The sequence below is a fragment of the Erythrolamprus reginae genome, chromosome 3 (assembly GCF_031021105.1).
Source record: "Erythrolamprus reginae isolate rEryReg1 chromosome 3, rEryReg1.hap1, whole genome shotgun sequence".
NCBI classification, from domain to species: domain Eukaryota; kingdom Metazoa; phylum Chordata; class Lepidosauria; order Squamata; family Dipsadidae; genus Erythrolamprus; species Erythrolamprus reginae.
Genome location: NC_091952.1, coordinates 49282125 through 49301516, shown reverse-complemented (window position 1 = coordinate 49301516; position 19392 = coordinate 49282125). Strand labels below are relative to the sequence as shown.

Genomic DNA, 19392 nt, shown 5'->3' with positions numbered 1-19392 from the left:
GATCTCACCTGATTCCTAAGAGGTCAGTAAGGGGCGTGCACAAGTGCACCTATCATCTCTGTCCTAATGTTTCCCTCTTATTAATACCCATATCACATAAAAAACCAGTGTTATATCTATGTATACTGTACTACCAATACGTACTTGACAAAAATAAATAAAATTTTAAAAAATTACCCTTGTTTTCAGTTAACTGCCAGTTTCGGGAATTCTGCTGGATCAGCCTCTTCATATCCTCCAACTCTGCATGTTCCCTCAGGTGATGCCGTTTCAGGTTCTCCACATGTTGCACCATCAGTTCTGCAGCTCGACTCATGCGAGCCTCCTGCGGAAAGGTCAGCAGGGTGTGAATGAATCCAAAGAGTGGAGTGATAAAGAAAACTGTGATCGAACCAGCCCAACCTTCTTCAAGGAGATCAGTGAACAGGTTCACCTGCTGCCTGCAACCTTAAATTTTGGGAATTGTGCAAGTCCTTCATTGAGTAATGACCATCACCATAGGATAATCAATGATTAATTGAGCCTATGAACCTTGTGACTAATATTTTGAATTGGGATAGATTTTCCTTGCCCTGCTGGATGGCCACTTTTTAGACTTTAAGGGAGATCAAACCTGGTTAGTGGAAGATGACAGCAGCAAAGCACTTTTATACTGATATAAAGAAAATGACTTGAATCACATAGCAATGAAGTTTTATATACATGTTTTTTTGCTGAATTTGAAAATTAAGGGAGACTAGGATAGATCTATTTCGGCCTTATTTTGGCCTCATCAGCTAGCCATACCCACTGGGACTTGAACCTGCAACCTTTGCCTTGTAAGGCAGAGAATTATCCTCTAGGCTACAATATCCAATCCTTTCAGCTCTGCACCAGGGAAGGGTTACATATTTTTGTGTCGAATCACTCTGGTGTATTGAAGGAACATCACAGCTCCTTATTTGCCTCTCGGCCCATATATATATATGTCAACTTTATTTAAATACACAAAATACAAACAATTAAACTCACCCAGAAAAAGGGGAAAAAAACATTAAAATAAAAGTTGCACACTTTGTGATACGCCTGTAATACAAATCTAATGATACTTATATACTATTACATAAATTGTATTTACATATATACATTGAGTTTTGGCAAAGATTTTATTCTTGTATGTCTTTTGGTTTTCCTTTTCTGACCGATTCTCTGACATTTACTTCCCGTATTATCTAATATTTATTATCTCTCTGATTTTACTTTTTTTCCCTTTTTTCCTTTGAAGTTTCTCAAAGGATATTTTTACCTTTTATAGTATTTTCCAGAGGCTCATGATGCTACATTTTGCTAAGTCTGCCACATAAACCCATACTGCAGGAAGCACAGTGATGGCAACTTGCCTAAAATCATTTAAGCAGAATGAGTACAGGGACCAGGTTTTGAATTGGAGACTTCCTAATTCTGGGAGAGCATTAATTTTTTTGTTCAATTTTATTTCATCTAATTTAGTTTCAAATGTGACCTAATCATATTAAATTTGTTGAGATGGTAGTTGTCACAGGCGTACCGGTAGGGCAGGCAGTGGTGGTTCAGGGAACTGATAGTGGCGGCAATGCAAGGCTCCGCCCACCCACCTGGCTGCCACCATTTTCTTTTTTTAACCCTCTGTGCATGTGCAAAGCCTTCTGTGCATGCACAGAGGTTGAGAAACAGTGATGGGCAGCAGCCGTAATGGTCGGAAACGCTGTTCCGCCAGCGGAAATGGAGCGCGTAGGCTCATTCCATTGCTGCTGGGTGTGCACACGCTGTGCACACGCAACTGGCGTGATTCCGGTTAAAAATTGCTGGTTTTTCTGCTACCACGTATATGCGGAAGCAAAGAAATTGGCAATTTTTGCCCAAATCTCGCTGCCAGAAGGACGACCATGTGAGATTTCTCGCTGCGGCGCCTAGAGCGGCAGCAGGGGCCAGCAACAACATTGGCCTGCATGAACTTTCACTGTGGCTTGGTTTTCTGCTCTCCCACACCGCAAGCAGATGCCTGCGGCACAGAGAGAATAGAACAAGCCTTGCGGCTGGAGTTGGAGCTGCAGGGCCTGCTCCCCACGCCGCGTGACATCTTCCTCCCCACGCCGCATACAAGCACCATCCATAAAAAAAATGTAAGGCAGGCGGTGGGCGGTGAAGCGCTCCGGCTGCGAGCAGCAGAGCCACTGTTCGTGGCAGGGGAGGCGACGGGAAAAGAAGTACGTCAGGCGGGCAAACGGGGAGGGCAGGTGAGGGGGATTACTTACCTGCAGGTTGCTTTTCACTGTTTTCGGCGTTTTTGCTTCTGCGCATTCGCGGAAGCAAAAAGCCGGAAATTGCATGTCCTCGTGCAAACTTTTGCTTCTGCGCATGCGGAGAAGCTGAATCATGCATCATGTGTGCACATTGTGTGTGTGCGTGCGCCCCCAGCACCATTCCTGTGGCGCTGGGATTGGTAGCCCATCGCTGGTGAGAAAGCACATACACGTGAATGGAGCAAAGGTGAAAAAGCAAACATGTGAGCAAAGCGAACACATGCTACAAAGCGTGCACTTCAGTATCGGGTTGCTACCGGAATGGGGAGAATGGTGTTCCAGTAGCAAAAATGGAGCTGTGCGCACAGCTCCAGGTGACCAGCATGTGGGCAGGCAGGTCAGAGTGAGATTTGGCTTCTGCACATGCGCAGGAAACAAAATCTCGTGAAAGGATGCACAGGTGTGCAAGATTTTGGTGATTTTTGGTGATTTTGAATTATCAAAATCTCACGCACCCATGCATTTTCTCATGAGATTTGCTTCCTGCGCAGGTGCAGAAGCCAAATCTCACTCCAACGCATGCGCTGGTCATCCGGATCTGCACACACACCAGCACCGGTAGTGGAGGTAAGTTGCAACTCCCGCCAGGTTCATTTCCGAACCAGTAGGAAAGGTAAGTAGATTTCACCGCTGTTCAGGACCACATGTTAAGTTGTCAGGTTAGCCCAAGTTTAGTAACTGTCCTTTCAATGATTCCATAAGATGGATCAGTAGCAATTTACTCACCTTTCCAATAATATAGAGTTTAAATGGCAAAAATAATAAATTTACAGTCTCACCTGATGGACAGCTCCCAATTTCTCTGCTGCACCTGTTGCCCTTTCAATTGTCCTTGTCAGAATTGCTAAACTGTTCTGTAAATGTTCAACCAGTTCTTTATGCCTGGGGTCCAAACAGGCCTGATCCAATCTCTGGAGGGATAAAATAAAAATTATTGTATGAACTGAATGAACTGAAATAATGACTACTAGGACTTCTTCACCAGACTTCACAAATAAGACAATTCTCAGGACTGAATCAATTCATTATTAATGCGATGCAAGAAAAATTGATCCAATTTCTTTCAGAAATCTTTATGTGCCACCTGCTCAAAGGCAGTACATACATTGTTTTAGCCAAACTATATTAAATGCCTATGGGTGACAATAAAATCAGAAAGGCTGAGCCATTGGTTGAACCGTTAAAGAAAAGGATAGGAAAATGCAATGCCTGAATCCATCTCAATCTCTGCTGGTCCTCTCCTTTTTGAGGTTTTGGAAGCCCAATGCTATTGATGGCTCTAGATCAGTGTTTCCCAACCTTGGCAACTTGAAGATATCTGGACTTCAACTCCCAGAATTCCCCAGCCAGCATTCGGTTGGGAAACACTGCTCTAGATTACCATTCTTTGGAATGCAAAAAAAAATGGTCAAAAGACCCCAGAAAATTACTTCACTTGCCTGCAACACTGTCTGGCATTCTGCCAACTCCTCTTGAATATTCTCTTCTGCCGTGTTCCGGGCTCGTTCTTCTATCTGTACTCGCTGTCTCAGGGTAAACATATCGCAACGTAAAGCCAAGGCTAAGTGCGCAAAAGCTGCCTGCCAAAAAAAGGGAAGATCATCCAAATTGTATTACTGGTGGAACTCAATCATATTCCACATTTTTCAAAACCAAAACATTTGGGGAAAACTGCTAATGAAGAGACCCTGTTTATGTTCTAATTTTCTCTAGGAAACAGAAAAGAAAGTGTAAAATTTTTGGAACTTTTATTAGTATCTTATCTGCGAAGCACTGGAAGTGATGTGCCGGTGCCTGGAGGCTGTTGGGGTCTGGATGGGTGTCAACAGACTCAAACTCAGCCCTGATAAGACGGAGTGGTTGTGGGTTTTGCCTCCCAAGGACAATTCTATCTGTCCATCCATCACCCTGGGGGGGGAGTCATTGCCCCCCCTCAGAGAGGATCCACAACTTGGGCATCTTTCTCGATCCACAGCTCACATTAGAGAAACATCTTTCGGCTGTGGCGAGGGGGGCGTTTGCCCAGGTTCGCCTATTTGGACCGGGAGTCACTGCTCACAGTCACTCATGCCCTCATCACCTCGAGGCTTGACTACTGTAATGCTCTCTACATGGGGCTACCTTTGAAAAGTGTTCGGAAACTCCAGATCGTGCAGAATGCAGCTGCGAGAGCAATCACGGGCTTTCCCAAAAATGCCCATATAATACCAACACTCCGCAGTCTGCATTGGTTGCCGATCAGCTTCCGGTCACAATTCAAAGTGTTGGCTATGACCTATAAAGCCCTTCACGGCACTGGACCAGATTATCTCAGGGACCGCCTTCTGCTGCACGAATCCCAGCGACCAGTTAGGTCCCACAGAGTGGGTCTTCTCCGGGTCCCGTCAACTAAACAATGTCGTTTGGTGGGGCCCAGGGGAAGAGCCTTCTCTGTGGTGGCCCCGGCCCTCTGGAACCAACTCCCCCCGGAGATTAGAATTGCCCCCACCCTCCTCACCTTTCGTAAGCTCCTTAAAACCCACCTCTGCCATCAAGCATGGGGGAACTGAGATACTCTTTCCCCCTAGGCCTTTACAATTTATGCATGGTATGTTTGCTTGTACGATTAGTTTTACAATAAGGGTTTTTTAGTTGTTTTAGTATTGGATTTACATGCTGTTTTTTATTGTTGTTGTTAGCCGCCCCGAGTCTACGGAGAGGGGCAGCATACAAATTCAATAAATAAATAAAAATAAAATAAAACCAAGTTTCAAGAGAAAACCAAGATGTTGTGCATATGTATCTATGTATTTGTATTTCCATGTTAAACTAGCATGAAATTCATCCACGTTGTAACAAAAGGACAGAAAACCAGTTGCTAAAATGGTCAAAGGCTTCGAGATGTGCAGTCCAGTCCTGTCTTTGGCACAGAATCCAGTTGTAGGCCAGTCATTCTTTCTCAATCGTATGAAGAAGGCAATGCAAATAACTTCGGGAAAAGTTGCCCCAAAGCGGCAACTGGTCTTTCTTGGTTTTTCTCTTTTGAAAATGTTTAGCTTCTCATCCGAGAAGATTCTTCAGCTCTTGATTGAGAAACGTAATGTTTTCAAAAGAAAAGAACCAAGGAAGTCCAGTAACCTTTTGAGGGGTAAAAAAAAAAGGACCTTTGGAGCACGCTTTACCTGAATCTCCATAAATGTTGCCCAGAAAACTGCATGGACCTGTCTGGGCAGTTTGCCAGGAGCTTTGACTGACTAAAAGACATTGATATGAAATGTCGCCTTTTACGATGAGCTGGTCCATCTAAAATTATTAATTGTTTCAAACAGTTTCCAAGAACTCATACCCTTTAACTAAGAAAACAATGGTGCCTCCCAAGCAATAACATGGTACTGTTTCGTTGTTGGGAAATTGAAATACTATACAGTGGTACCTCTACCTAAGAATGCCTCTACTTATGAACTTTTCTAGATAAGAATCGGGTGTTCAAGAATTTTTTGCCTTTTCCCAAGAACCATTTTCCACTTACAAACCCGAGCCTTTGAAACTGTAACCGGAAAAGGCAGAGAGAAGCCTCTGTGGGGCCTCTCTAGGAATATCCTAGGAGGAAACAGGGCCTCCACCCTCCCTGTGGTTTCCCCAATCAATGCTTTTACATTGATTCCTATGGGAAGAATTGCTTCTTCTTACAAACTTTTCTACTTAAGAACCTGGTAACTGAACGAATTAAGTTCATAAGTAGAGGTACCACTGCACAAAGGTTTTGTTTCCCTGCTGAAAAATGTCTGGTGTCACAGCAAATTACATGCATTCATCTATTGTATGCTTTCTAGTGACATTGTAATGCAATGAAAAAGGAATTTAAATCATTTGAGTCCTCTGGTACATAGAAAATTTGCCAACTTAGCTAATGTTATTATGGAAACTGAGCATAATGCAAAAATTATCATACATCTTTGATGAAGGGAGATGTTCTTACTAAGGACAATACTGTAGTACATAGAAATAGTTGGACCTCAGAACAAATAATTATGTTTTGTGGATCAGAAAAAGAGCTAGCCAAGAAACCAATTATTTTAGAACATCTATCTCAATAAGCCTCAGAATATCTTTTTAAAAAGCTAAAATGCTATGTGTTAGAAAGAATTCAGCTGCATGAACAGCAACATTTACCTCCACATCTTGCTCTGTCAGAGATGCCCTAAAAGGAAAACAGAAAAATAATACAGAGTAGATATTACTAATCTGATATTAGTGATCTGGCAAACCTCAAACAACTTAGCAGCTTCCAACCTGAATAACTTCACCCATGAAGCTGGAAAGAATGCAGGATAGTATCCCCCCCTATTGCAAACTTGATCTCCGATCTATAGAACCTGTGAGCAAACATATTCAAATTGGTGCGGTTCAGTGGGATGTTAAATGCAAATTTGCAAGGAAAAATATCCTGTCAAAGATATGGAAATATTATTTATAATGATTGATAATGATTTCAGAAATGCTGTTGCTAAGGTTGGTAGAAGCAATTAATGGAGTTCAGTTCTGTTCGTTTGGATTTTAAGGCTGTTTTAAAGCCAATATCTAGGAATATATGCCTTATTTTAGAGCAGGGGTCCCCAAACTAGGCAACTTTAAGACTTGTGGACTTCAACTCCCAGAATGCTGGCTGGAGAATTCTGGGAGTTGAAGTCTACAAGTCTTAAAGTTGTCAAGTTTGGAGACCTCTGTTTTAGAGAGCCTTTCCCATTCACAAAAAAAACCAAAACAAAAAAAACCAGACAAGCAAGAAGGTCTATATGAAAGACAGGTGGATGGCTCTTACCTATGCAGGCCCAGCCTCTGAAGCACAGAAACCTCCACCTGTGAAGTGTTCAATTCGTCTCCAGAGGAATCTGATTCTAGAAAAGAAAAGTTACAGTTGAAATATAAGTTGCATTCCTGATAAAACAATTTGCCCTAACAGTTTCTGGGCATTTAATAATAATAAAGTTCTGCCGGGCTCTCTGGTATGAGCCTCCCGAAACTTCAAGGGTACAAATTTCAGACACACACACATTTGAAAATTTAAAACAATGTTCTTTATCACAAAATTCAAAAGAAACAAAGCACCCTTTTTGTATTGCAAAGAGCACTCGTCCCAAAACAACCTGGTAGGCTGTACAATCAGTCCTTAAGAACTTAGCTAGCAGCTGTGAAGAAACGTCACAGCCCTCCTTCTTCCAACAAAGTGAGACACACACACTTTGCTCTGCTTTGGTTTCAAAGGCGTGAAAAATCAACAAAGTCCGGAAAACACCAAGGCCCGGTCCTGAAGAACTGCAATCAGATAATCTTCCACAACAGCCAAACCAACACGCTGCTATTTGTATCAGCAGCTCTAATTACTAGAGCCTCACCCAAACACAGGTGGCCTCTCTTATCTCCTGTAATATGTCCTCAATTGGTCTCTTCTACACATAACTCTGCGCCTGCGTGGATCCCAAGACTTACACATCCGAATCGACCGAAGATAATGGAGATTGGCTTCCTGGACTGTGTGCCAAGCCCCCTCTTCCAAGTCACTCCCACCTTCTTCTTCGTCCGAGGAAACTGCACTACCTGACTCTGTCGGCAATAAAACAGGCCTATGACATGTTGATGTTTCCCCTGCATCCACTTCCTTATTCCTTGGGGCAAGAGCTGGGCCAGAGCCAACCACAACAAATAATAATAATAATTTATTAGATTTGTATGCCGCCCCTCTCCGAAGACTTGGGGCGGCTCACAACAACAATAATAACAATGTTACAATGGAAATAAATTTAATATTAAAAAACATCTAAAAAACCCATCATTTAAAAACCATGCAACACACGCATGCCATACATAAAATATAAAAGCCTGGGGGAGGTGTCTCAGTTCCCCCATGCCTGGCGATACAGGTGGGTCTTAAGTAATTTGTGAAAGACAAGGAGGGTGGGGGCAGTTCTCATCTCTGGGGGGAGTTGATTCCAGAGGGCCGGGGCTGCCACAGAGAAGGTTCTTCCCCTGGGGCCCGCCAAGTGACATTGTTTAGTCGACGGGACCCGGAGAAGGCCAACTCTGTGGGACCTTATCGGCCACTGGGATTCGTGCGGTAGAAGGTGGTTTCGGAGGTATTTGTTTTTACACAGACTACAGTAGAAATCATTCATATAGGACATTAACCTGGATCCTTTTTTTCTAGACTAAATAGCCATTCTACACAGTCTAAGAACATGACTGTGGGGTTTGCTTATTTTAATTAAAAAAATCAATATATGGTTAACCAGCAGCACTCATAATTCAAGAGGAGCACGCTTGAAGAAAGTTCCTGATGAATATACAAATGGAGAGGATGCTCATCTTTTGGAGATTGAAAAATTGGAATTGGGGGGAAAAAGCAGGTAAACTAGTCATTCCTGGAAGGTTAGGAGCATAAATTAAATAGATTTATGAAAGGGAAAACAAAATTGGAAGCAATGAAATGAAAGGTAGGGAATTGTAGAAAACAAATGGAGGGTGGAATTCTGAAAGACATTTGACTATAAAATAAAAATAAGGAGGGGAGAGAAAAATTGGGACATTTGGAAGGGCAACAATGCAAAGAAAGGAAAACACAAGATAAACCCAGCACTCGTTCACCAACCTTCGTCGCTGTCACCACTGTCTTTGAAGCACACTGCTTGGACTCTGCTCCTCTTTGTCGGCTCTTGGGATGCCATCACAGAAAGCTGCAAAGGAACAAGTGTGATTACAACCAATCAACAGAAATATAAATGCACATTCGTCCCTCAACATAGAAACATAAAAACATAGAAGACTGACGGCAGAAAAAGACCTCATGTTCCATCTAGTCTGCCCTTTTACTATTTCCTGTATTTTATCTTAGGATGGATCTATGTTTCCTGTATTTTATCTTAGGATGGATCTATGTTTATCCCAGGCATGTTTAAATTCAGTTACTGTGGATTTACCAACCACGTCTGCTGGAAGTTTGTTCCAAGGATCTACTACTCTTTCAGTAAAATAATATTTTCTCACGTTCCCCCAACTAACTTCAGATTGTGTCCCCTTGTTCTTGTGTTCACTTTCCTATTAAAAACACTTCCCTCCTGAACCTTATTTAACCCTTTAACATATTTAAATGCTTCGATCATGTCCCCCCCTCTTTTCCTTCTGTCCTCCAGACTATACAGATTGAGTTCATTAAGTCTTTCCTGATACGTTTTATGCTTAAGACCTTCCACCATTCTTGTAACCTGTTCAATTTTGTCAATATATTTTTGTAGGTGAGGTCTCCAGAACTGAACACAGTACAGTGATCCCTCGATTAGCGCGGGGGTTACGTTCCAAGACCTCCCGCGCTAATCGATTTCCGCGTTATAGTGGTGCGGAAGTAAAAACACCATCTGCGCATGCGCGCCCTTTTTTTCCATGGCCGCACATGCGCAGATGGTGGAGTTTGCGTGTGGGCGGCGGGGAAGACCAAGGGAAGGTTCCTTCGGCCGCCCAACAGCTGATCTGCTCCGCAGCGTGGAAGCAGCGAGGAGCCGAAGATGGGGTTTCCCCGTTGCCCAGGCAAAGGGGAAACCCCATCTTCGGCTCCTCACTGCTGCCGCGCTGCGGAGCGGATCAGGTGTTGGGCGGCCGAAGGAACCTTCCCTGGCTCTTCCTGCCGCCCAGGCAAAGGGGAAACCCCAAGATCGCTTGCCGCTTGCCATATTGCAGCTTGGAGCCTTGCTTCGCCTCCTTCGCTGCAATACGGCAAGCGGCAAGCGGCAAGCGATCTTGGGGTTTCCCCTTTGCCTGGGCGGCACTGGGGCCATGCGGAGCCGCTCATCTAGGGGGGGCGTGGACCGGCAAGGTGCCCTCCGCTCTCTCTCTTTCTCTCCCTGTTACCGGTGTGGTATAAGAGAGAGAAAGAGAGAGAAAGGAGGGCGACTTGCCAGTCCACGCCCCCCTGGATGAACAGCCTCGCATGGCCCCAGCGCCGGGCTCCGCTGTTGCCTCCGCCCCCATTCGGCTCTGCAGCTGAGAGGCAGTAGCTACGTTCACTCCTTTGTCCTCCCCAGCACCTAGTGTCCGGCCCCACGCCACCTCCAGCTCCCGGTAACACACCCGACCTCTACTTTCAGGAACGGGTGGTGGGGCGGCGCAAAGGGGCAAATGTTTCTGTGCAAGGTGGTCGCACAAGCAGCTTAGAAGGAACAATAACGGCGTGGCCACCTCGCCGCTGACACAGCCCTTCCCGGCAGAGCCCTCCCCAACAGCTCCCGCCGCCAGCGCAAAAAAGAAAAGAAAAAAAATCCCCAAAAGAGGCAGGCACAAAGCGGGGGCACAAGGGGAGCTGCCCGGCAGAGGTTGCTTTTTTTCTTCTCGTGGGCAAGTGGAGGGGGGGGAGAGAGAAGGGAGGAAGAGAGTGTGAGAGAGGAAGAAAGAGAGAGAGAAATGATAGAAAAAAGGGGAGAAAAAAAGAGAAATGAGAAAATGATTGAAGCAGAGAATGACAGGAAAGAAAGAGAAAGAGACAGAGAAGTGACTCTTGGTGATGACGTATGACGTCATCGGGTGGGAAAAACCGTGGTATAGCAAAAAAACCGTGGAGTATTTTTTAATTAATATTTTTTGAAAAAACGTGTTGTAGCGTTTCGCACTAATCGAGACCATGCTAATCGAGGGATCACTGTATTCCAAATGGGGTCTCACCAGCACTCTATATAGCGCATGGATTAGATCCTCTTAGAATGGAGTTAACTTGGGAAGAAGGGCCATAATACCACCCCAACTATTTGGACAGGGAGTCTCTTCTCACAGTCACTCATGCCCTCATTACCTCTAGGTCCGATTACTGCAATGCGCTCTACTTGGGGCTACCCTTGAAGAACGTTCGGAGACTGCAACTAGTCCAGCATGCATCCGTGAGAGCTGTGTTGGCTGTACCTAGATACTCCCACATTAGTCTAGCACTCTGTGAGCTGCACTGGCTGCCGATTGGTCTCTGAACGCAATTCAAGGCGTTGGTTATCCCCTATAAAGTCCTACATGGCATTAGACCAGATTATTTACGGGACCGACTTCTGCCTCACATATCCCAGTGACTGGTTGGGTTGCACAGTCAGCCTCCTCCAGGCCCCATTGGCCAAACAATGCCGACTGGCAGGTCCATGGGGGAGAGCCTTCTCTGTTGTGGCCCCGACCTTCTAGAACCAACTCACCCCAGAGATCCGCACCGCCCCCACTCTTCTTGCCTTTCGAAAGGCATCAAAAACCCTCGAGGCTGCCAGGTCCGGGGACTGTGAATGAAAGCTTCGCTCTGGCCACTTGCATGAAAGAGGAATGATTGTTTTTATTGTGGGTTTTTAGTATTTTTAATGTTTTTATACTACTTATTGTCGTTGTATCTATTTTTATTATTGTGAGCCGCCCTGAGTCTGCAAGGAGAAGGGCGGCCTATAAATCAAATAAATCAAATAAATCAAATAAATCAAATAAATCAAATAAATCAAATAAATCAAATAAATCAAATAAATCAAATAAATCAAATAAATCAAACAAATCAAATAAATCAAATAAATCAAATAAATCAAATAAATAAACTATATGCAGCAGAGAGGACTGTTACGAATAACATCAGCTGAAGAGAAAACTTTCCTTCATACTTTTTTCATTTAGAACAGTGGTATATTTGTTTAAAGCCCCACATCATGTTACAATAAAGTAAAAGAGATTCCAATTGAATAATATGCTCCCATAAAGTTTTCCTGATATTTTCTATCAATCTTGGATTACAACTCTCAGAATGCCCAGTCAGCCCATCTCCAAGATACCGAAAGGAAGGAACATGTTTTGGAAAATACTCTGAGGACAGTACATACAAATCTAAAGCCCAAGCTAAGCCTTTTGTGGCCTGATGAATAGCTGGCACTAAAAGCTGGGAATCCCCTCTTGAATATAAGGCAGAAATTATAAAAACCATTCCAGTCTTACTTACTTTGGCTTTGCCATCAGAGCTTTGGCTTCTTTTATTCACCATTCTTTCTGATTCTTCTTCTGAAGTGGCCACTGTTTCTGAAGGAACAAATTCAGACACATACTCTTCTCTTCTTGCATCTACTGTGTTCATTAGAAAATTCCCCATTCAACCTAAACCTAAAATCTGACAACAGGATTGGCATCATCCATATATTTTGGGCATGTTAGGGACAAGAACAGAATGCTAGAGCAGTGTTTCCCAACCTTGGCAACTTGAAGATATCTGGACTTCAACTCCCAGAATTCCCCAGCCAGGATTCGCTGGCTGGGGAATTCTGGGAGTTGAAGTCCAAATATCTTCAAGTTACCAAGGTTGGGAAACACTGTGCTAGAGGACTCAGAATAGGAAATGAGGAAAACTAGCAGGTCCTCACATTTTTCCTTGCTAAATGGATTTCTTCCTAAAGGAACAATATAAGTTCTAATAGGAATGGAATGGAAAGGAAAAGAATGGAATGGAATGGAATAGAATAGAATAGAACAGAAAACTAGAATTCTTTATTGGCCAAGTGTGATTGGACACAAAACGAATTTGGTGCACATGCTCTCAATGTACATAGAAAGTGAAAAAAGGAGATAGGTAATAGGAATAATAGTAATAAAGTCTTAGTAAATAGTTTGACTGTGTTGTGTTAGTTGTTGAGCAGAGTAATGGCATTCGGGGGGAAACTGTCCTTGTGTTTAGTTGATCTGGTGTGCAGTGCCTTATAGCGGCATTTTAAAGGTAGAAGTTGAAACAATTTATGTCCAGGATGCGAGGGGTCTGTAGATATTTTCACAGCCCTCTTTTTAACTCGGGTCCTCAACTGATAGCAATTGCTTTTTCTGCAGTTCTAATTATCCACTGAAGTCTGCATCTGTCTTGTTTGGTTGCAGAGCCAATGCAAGTCAAAGGTGAGTTATCAGAGTACTTTAGGCCTTTATTCAGAGAATGTCTGACAATGACATGGGAGAATGGGCTGACAGTCCATGCATTCTAAAGCAAGTAGAATATCGTAGGTCAGCTATCTACAATCTAATGTTCTTCAAACATTTTTTGAAGATGGAGGTCTGAGCTCCCAGAAATTCCACCTGGTGTAGAGACGGCAGCATAGTGTTCTTGAGTCTTGATCACAGAAGAGTGATCACACAGCTGGCAGATAAATATATTGAACCCACCAAATATTTTTATTTGGAGCAAAGACATATTGAAACAGCAGTAGCGTTATAGCACTACTTTTGAAACTCTATTTGCATAGAGTTGCAGGGGTGACCAACCTTGGCAATTTTAAACTGGGGAATTCTGGGAGTTGAAGTCCACAAGTCTTAAAGTTGGCATGGTCAGACACCCCTACTGTAGCGGAATATAGAGATGACCTTGGCGAAGGAACAGCTGAGCCTTGAAGGGAAGCCAAATTACAATTCAGTCCTGAGAACGAAACTCACAATAACCCTGTCTTAGTTTCGTTTAGTATAAGACGAGGACCAAGAGAAACTCTGACAAGTTTTCAAGGTTCTGTTATTATATCCTACTGTGATAAAGTACCATTCCATTCCAAGCAACACACCATTTTTAATGGTGTTTTATGTTGTTCTTCGCCTCCCGGAGTCCGTAAGGAGCTGGGCAGCTTATAAATCTCAATAATAAAATAAATCATAAATTCCTGGAATCCTTTTGGTGTCTGTTTCCTGACTTAGCCTACCTCAAAGCGATGACATAACCTTCCATCTAGCATGGAGAATGTCCAAACCAGCATTAGCCAAGGGATCAGAGCTAGGCCTTCTGGTGTGAATATGCTGTATACGGGCCAAAGGAATAAACAAGGAGTGGTGCTGATGTTAAAGTGACAGAGAGAAAGCAGCCACTGCATCCAGAATAAATTGTGGCAGGATACTGGATCTGTTGCGACTGAGAAATGATCCAGTGGTAGGCCGGAATCGAAGGAAATAAGAATGAAAAGAAAATGTTTTGGGAGCCAAAGTGGGTTGTGTTTGTTCTCCCTTTTAATGGGAGCCAGAAAGGTTCATTAAATGACTTGTGATTGTTCCATTAGATGCAGGGTGGCGCAGTGATTAGAGTGCAGCACTGCAGGCTACTTCAGCTAACTGCTAGCTGTAGTTCAGCAGTTCAAATCTCACCACCGGTTCAAGGTTGGCTCAGCCTTCCACCCTTCCAAGGTAGGTAAAATGAGGACCCAGATTGTTGGGGGCAATAGGCTGGTTCTCTAAACTGCTTATAGAGGGATGTAAAAGCACTACAAAGCGGTATATAAGTCTAAATACTATTGCTATTGCTATTTGCTCCAAGGGTGAAATACTCCCAGTTCACTTGTGACTGTTGGTTGTTGGAGAGCCAGTCACGAAGGCAGTGCGAGGCTCCGCTTTCTCACCCTGACGCCGTCATTTGGGTTCTTATACCCTCTGCGCATGCACAAAGCATTATGTGCATGCGCAGAGGGTAAAAGAACCCAATGGCAGCGTTCAGGTGGGTAGGCGGATGATTGACAGGCACGAGCAAACTAAGAGCATTTCACACTGATTTGCTCTCTTTGAAATATAGGTACATCTGTTGAAAGCTGCTAACTTTGTGCAGTGAAGACCCACTCGCGATACCAAGCTCTGATTAATTTTAATAGATCACGTAAGGCTAGCATTCCATAAAATGAGACATCCCCCCCCACCCCAAGACTGGACATTACTCCATCCAATCCATGCCCAAGTTGCTTACCGGCATCCAAAGACAGCACAGGTCCATCCAGATCTCCCAGATGCTGTATCTGCATTTCTTTGCTGAAAGGATAATTAGGCTCGATTAATTACTATGAAGTCACGAGACAAGCTCCTTAACGAAGTGGGCGATCCCTCCTCCTCCAGTGGAGATAACCTTGGCATCTAGCTGGCAGGGTGTGCAGTAGAGTCGGAAGGGGCCTCTTCTGCAGTGTGATCTAATCCTACGGAGTGCAGTAGGCATCCTTCAATCCTTCTTCCCCGTCTAAGCCTCCCCATCTCCACAGGCACCGCTTGGCATGGAATCAGCTCTCTTACCTCTGCAGGAGCCTGCCATTCTCTTTGCTGGGTCAGGCTAACAGCCAATGCTGCAGTCTGCAGTGCCTTTTGCCTCCTTGGCAAATAAACTGAAGGGAACACCCCCCCGTAAATGTATTTCCTCCAAATCTGTGAGTCACAGAATCACAGAAAATCATCCCGTCTTTAAAAACCCTGCTACTGTAACAGCTTCTAGACTCCCAAGCTGACACGCTTGTCTGATGCTGGAAGTAGGAAAAAGATTTTTTTTAAAACAAAATCTATAAGGCCATCTGCTGGGCAAGGTTCAGAACTGAGTGGAAAGAATAAACAAAGAATTGAGCGCTTTGGAATACAGTACTAATTTTGCCAGCCCTGGTAAAATTTAGCAATGACTGTATAACAAAAATTATTTTTTATTTTATTTTATTTTTTTATTCATTTGTCCAATACACAATACATATGGAAGAGAATAGACATGAAGTAGTATATATAAAGATAATACAGTATATAAAAATAGAGAAGATATATGAAAGGAAGAAAATATATATGATATTTATTTATTTATTTATTTTATTAATCAGATTTGTATGCCACCCCTCTCCGCAGACTCGGGGCGGCTCACAGCAATAATAATACAATGTAAACAAATCTAATATTTAAGTTAATTTAAAACCCCAATTTAGAAACCAATCATACATACTAGCATACCATGCATAAATTTTATAAGCCTAGGGGGAGGGAAAGTATCAATTCCCACATGCCTGATGACAGAGGTGGGTTTTAAGGAGCTTACGAAAGGCTAGGAGGGTGGGGGCAACTCTGATATCTGGGGAGAGTTGGTTCCAAAGGGTCGGGGCCGCCACAGAGAAGGCTCTTCCCCTGGGTCCTGCCAAACGACATTGTTTAGTTGACAGGACCCGGAGAAGGCCAACTCTGTAGGACCTAACTGGTCGCTGGGATTCGTGCGGCAGAAGGTGGTCCCGGAGATATTCTGGTCCGGTGCCATGAAGGGCTTTATAGGTCATAACCGACACTTTGAATTGATATACAGTATGAGATAAAGGAAAGACAATTGGACAGGGGATGAAAGGAACACTAGTGCACTTATGTACGCCCCTTACTGACCTCTTAGGAACCTGGAGAGGTCAATCGTGGATAGTCTGAGGGAGAAATGTTGGAGGTTAGGGGTTGACACTACTGAGTCCGTTAATGAGTTCCATGCTTCGACAACTCGATTGTTAAAGTCATATTTTTTACAGTCAAATTTGGAGCGGTTAATATTAAGTTTGAATCTGTTGCATGCTCTTGTGCTGTTGCGGTTGAAGCTGAAGTAGTCATTGACCGGTAGGACGTTGCAGCATATGATCTTGTGGGCAATACTTAAATCATGTTTTAGGCGCCGTAGTTCTAAGCTTTCTAGACCCAGGATTGTGTGCCAGTTAGCACGTTCATTGCTCAGTACAGTTACCTACGATTTGGAAATCCAATGTTTTAAACTCTATTCTGGAGGGGAACTACCAATCCCAACATGTTAAGAATTTGGGGAATTGGAGTTCAAACATACCTATGGAGGCTAACAACTCAGGCTAACAACCTGAGGAAGAAAAGTATTATGAGTTTGCATCGTGGATATGCCACCAGAGTCTTCAATTCTCCTTCTCAATAGCTATTCAAGCATGGCACCCAGAGGTGAGTTCCAACGCTGGCAATGTCACAGAACCGGTTCTGTCGGTGCTGGTCTATGGACACCATCATCTTTTGGGGGGGGGGGGGATATTTGGGGGGGGATTTTGTGGGAGGGGATTTTTTGCTTATTTTTTTCTTCTGCACATGCATAGAAGCTGAGCTTCCAGCACTGCGCATGCGCCACCATTACTAGGATTTTTACCCCTATAGCTCTTGAAATCCAGAAATGGAGTACAGTAATCCCTCGCTACTTCGCGGTTCATCTTTCACGGGTTCGCTACTTCACAGGTTTTTCAAAGGGGGCTTAAATCCATTAAAAAAATTAAATCCATTAAAAATTTTAAATCCATTTTAATGGATTTAAAATTCTTCTACAGTACAGTACTGTACTCTATTAAAGAAACTGGTAGGATATCCAGCTGTAGTTCCAGCTGAGAAACATTATAGAATGACTGTTTAATGCAAAGGGTGGGTTTTGACCAGACTATGTCTGAGACCGCCTTTTGCCGCACAAATCCCAGTGACCGGTGAGGTCCCACAGAGTTGGTCTCCTTAGGGTCCAGTCGACCAAACAATGCCGGCTGGTGGGACCTAGGGGAAGAGCCTTCTCTGTGGGGGCCCCGGCCCTCTGGAATCAGCTCCCCCCAGAGATTTGCACTGCCCCCACCCTCCTCGCCTTCCAAAAGAGTTTAAAAACTCATCTTTGCCACCAGGCCTGGGGTTCCTTAGATCTTCCCCCCCTGACCAATGAATGCTTTAGTTTGATTGTTGAATGAATGATATTGATGGTTTTTCTTTTTTTAATTAGAATTTTAAAGACTGTTTTTTTAACGTATTAATTGGATGGCTATTATTGTTTCTTGTTTTTCTGTGCATGCTGTGAGCCGCCCCGAGTCCTCGGAGAGGGGTGGCATACAAATCCAATGGAATAAATAAATAGATAGATAGATAGATAGATAGATAGATAGATAGATAGATAGATAGATAGATAGATAGAGAGAGACAGACAGACAGACTATGATAGATAGATAGATAGATAGATAGATAGATAGATAGATAGATAGATAGATAGATAGATAGATAGATAGATTTAAAAAGTCCAAATACTCATTAAATACATTAAAAAATACCTTTCCTCTACTTCACGGAAATTCATTTTTCATGGGTGGTCTTGGAACGCATTCCCCGTGAAAAACAAGGGATTACTGTATAGTAAAGCTTATTTACTCAGCTTATTAACACAGAGTCAATGGAGTTATTGGAGCTAAAACTGCTCTACCTCAGCACAATTTCTGAGAGAGCAAAGGATAACCCTCGAGTGGTTATATCCAGGCGGGGGTTCCACTTACTGGCCAGTATTGATACGCCCTCTAGGATCGTGACGGGCGCGAGTGCAAACCAATTCAGCAGTGAGATTTGAACTGCTGAACCATGGCTAACATTTAGCTAAAGGAGCCTGCAGTGCTGCACTCTAATCACTGTGCCACCCCACCTCTAAATACCTGCACTGCCAGGTGGAGGAATATCAGCAAGCCTAACATCGTTCCACAGACACTGATGGTGAGATGCATTCAGTGAGCTACATTGACAAACAGCTCTGCAGGCTGCATGTAGTTCAGCACTGATCCACGGAGAAAAGAAAAGCATTTAGGGCCTCCCAACAGAACCTTGCCATCACCTGGAAGCTGTCCAAAACTGCCTGAACATCAGAGCTTCCCTACATGGCAATTTATTACAGGGCAGCAGCTTGACATGCAAATCGGGTCATCGTACGCAGATAATTTTGGAGCTTTGAAAATGCAAAAGAAACGCTGTAGGGCTTAAGCAGCTAGATAAACACAGACGCCAGATGAAACAAGAGTTGACATGCAAGAATGCAGAGGCCAAAGAGGCTACATGAAATTGGGAGAAAAGGCTTTGAGACAAAGTGAAAGGACTATGGGTAGTGGGAGTCAATAATTTTTTTAAAAAGCCAGTAAAGTTGGTATGCAATGAAAAATCATGTTTATTTCATAATAGGAAAATATTTTCATTCCATTCTTATTATTATTAGTTAGATTTGTATGCTGCCCCTCTCCGAGGACTCGGAGCGGCTCATGACAACAATAGATGCAATAATATACAAATCCAATATAAAGTATATTAAAAATCCCATTATTATAAAAATCGAACAATTCTAAAACAATCATACCAATCTCATATGTTGAGTCAGGAAAGGTAAGGGGAGAAATCAATCCCCCCGTGCTTGGTGGTATATATGGGTCTTTAGCATCATACGGAAAGCAAGGAGGGTGGGGACAATTCAAATCTCAGGGGGGAGTTGATTCCAGAGGGCCGGGGCTGCCACAGAGAAGGCTCTTCCCGTAGA

The 19392-nt window shown here is 43.5% G+C and overlaps 1 protein-coding gene across 1 annotated transcript in view; it reads right to left on the bottom strand.

Annotated features, from left to right (window-relative positions):
* Positions 1-15371, bottom strand: part of LOC139165318 (inositol 1,4,5-triphosphate receptor associated 2-like) — a 33495-nt gene extending 18124 nt beyond the window's left edge. Inside the window, exons 1-9 of the mRNA XM_070748516.1 lie at positions 15357-15371; positions 15040-15101; positions 12292-12368; positions 8947-9031; positions 7123-7198; positions 6474-6501; positions 3761-3901; positions 3101-3232; positions 178-325 (exon numbers count right to left, since the gene is read on the bottom strand). Coding sequence (XP_070604617.1) covers positions 178-325; positions 3101-3232; positions 3761-3901; positions 6474-6501; positions 7123-7198; positions 8947-9031; positions 12292-12368; positions 15040-15094 — 742 coding nt within the window. The 5' untranslated portion in view covers positions 15095-15101; positions 15357-15371. The remainder of the gene's footprint in view (positions 1-177; positions 326-3100; positions 3233-3760; positions 3902-6473; positions 6502-7122; positions 7199-8946; positions 9032-12291; positions 12369-15039; positions 15102-15356) is intronic.
* Positions 15372-19392: the final 4021 nt, after the last annotated feature.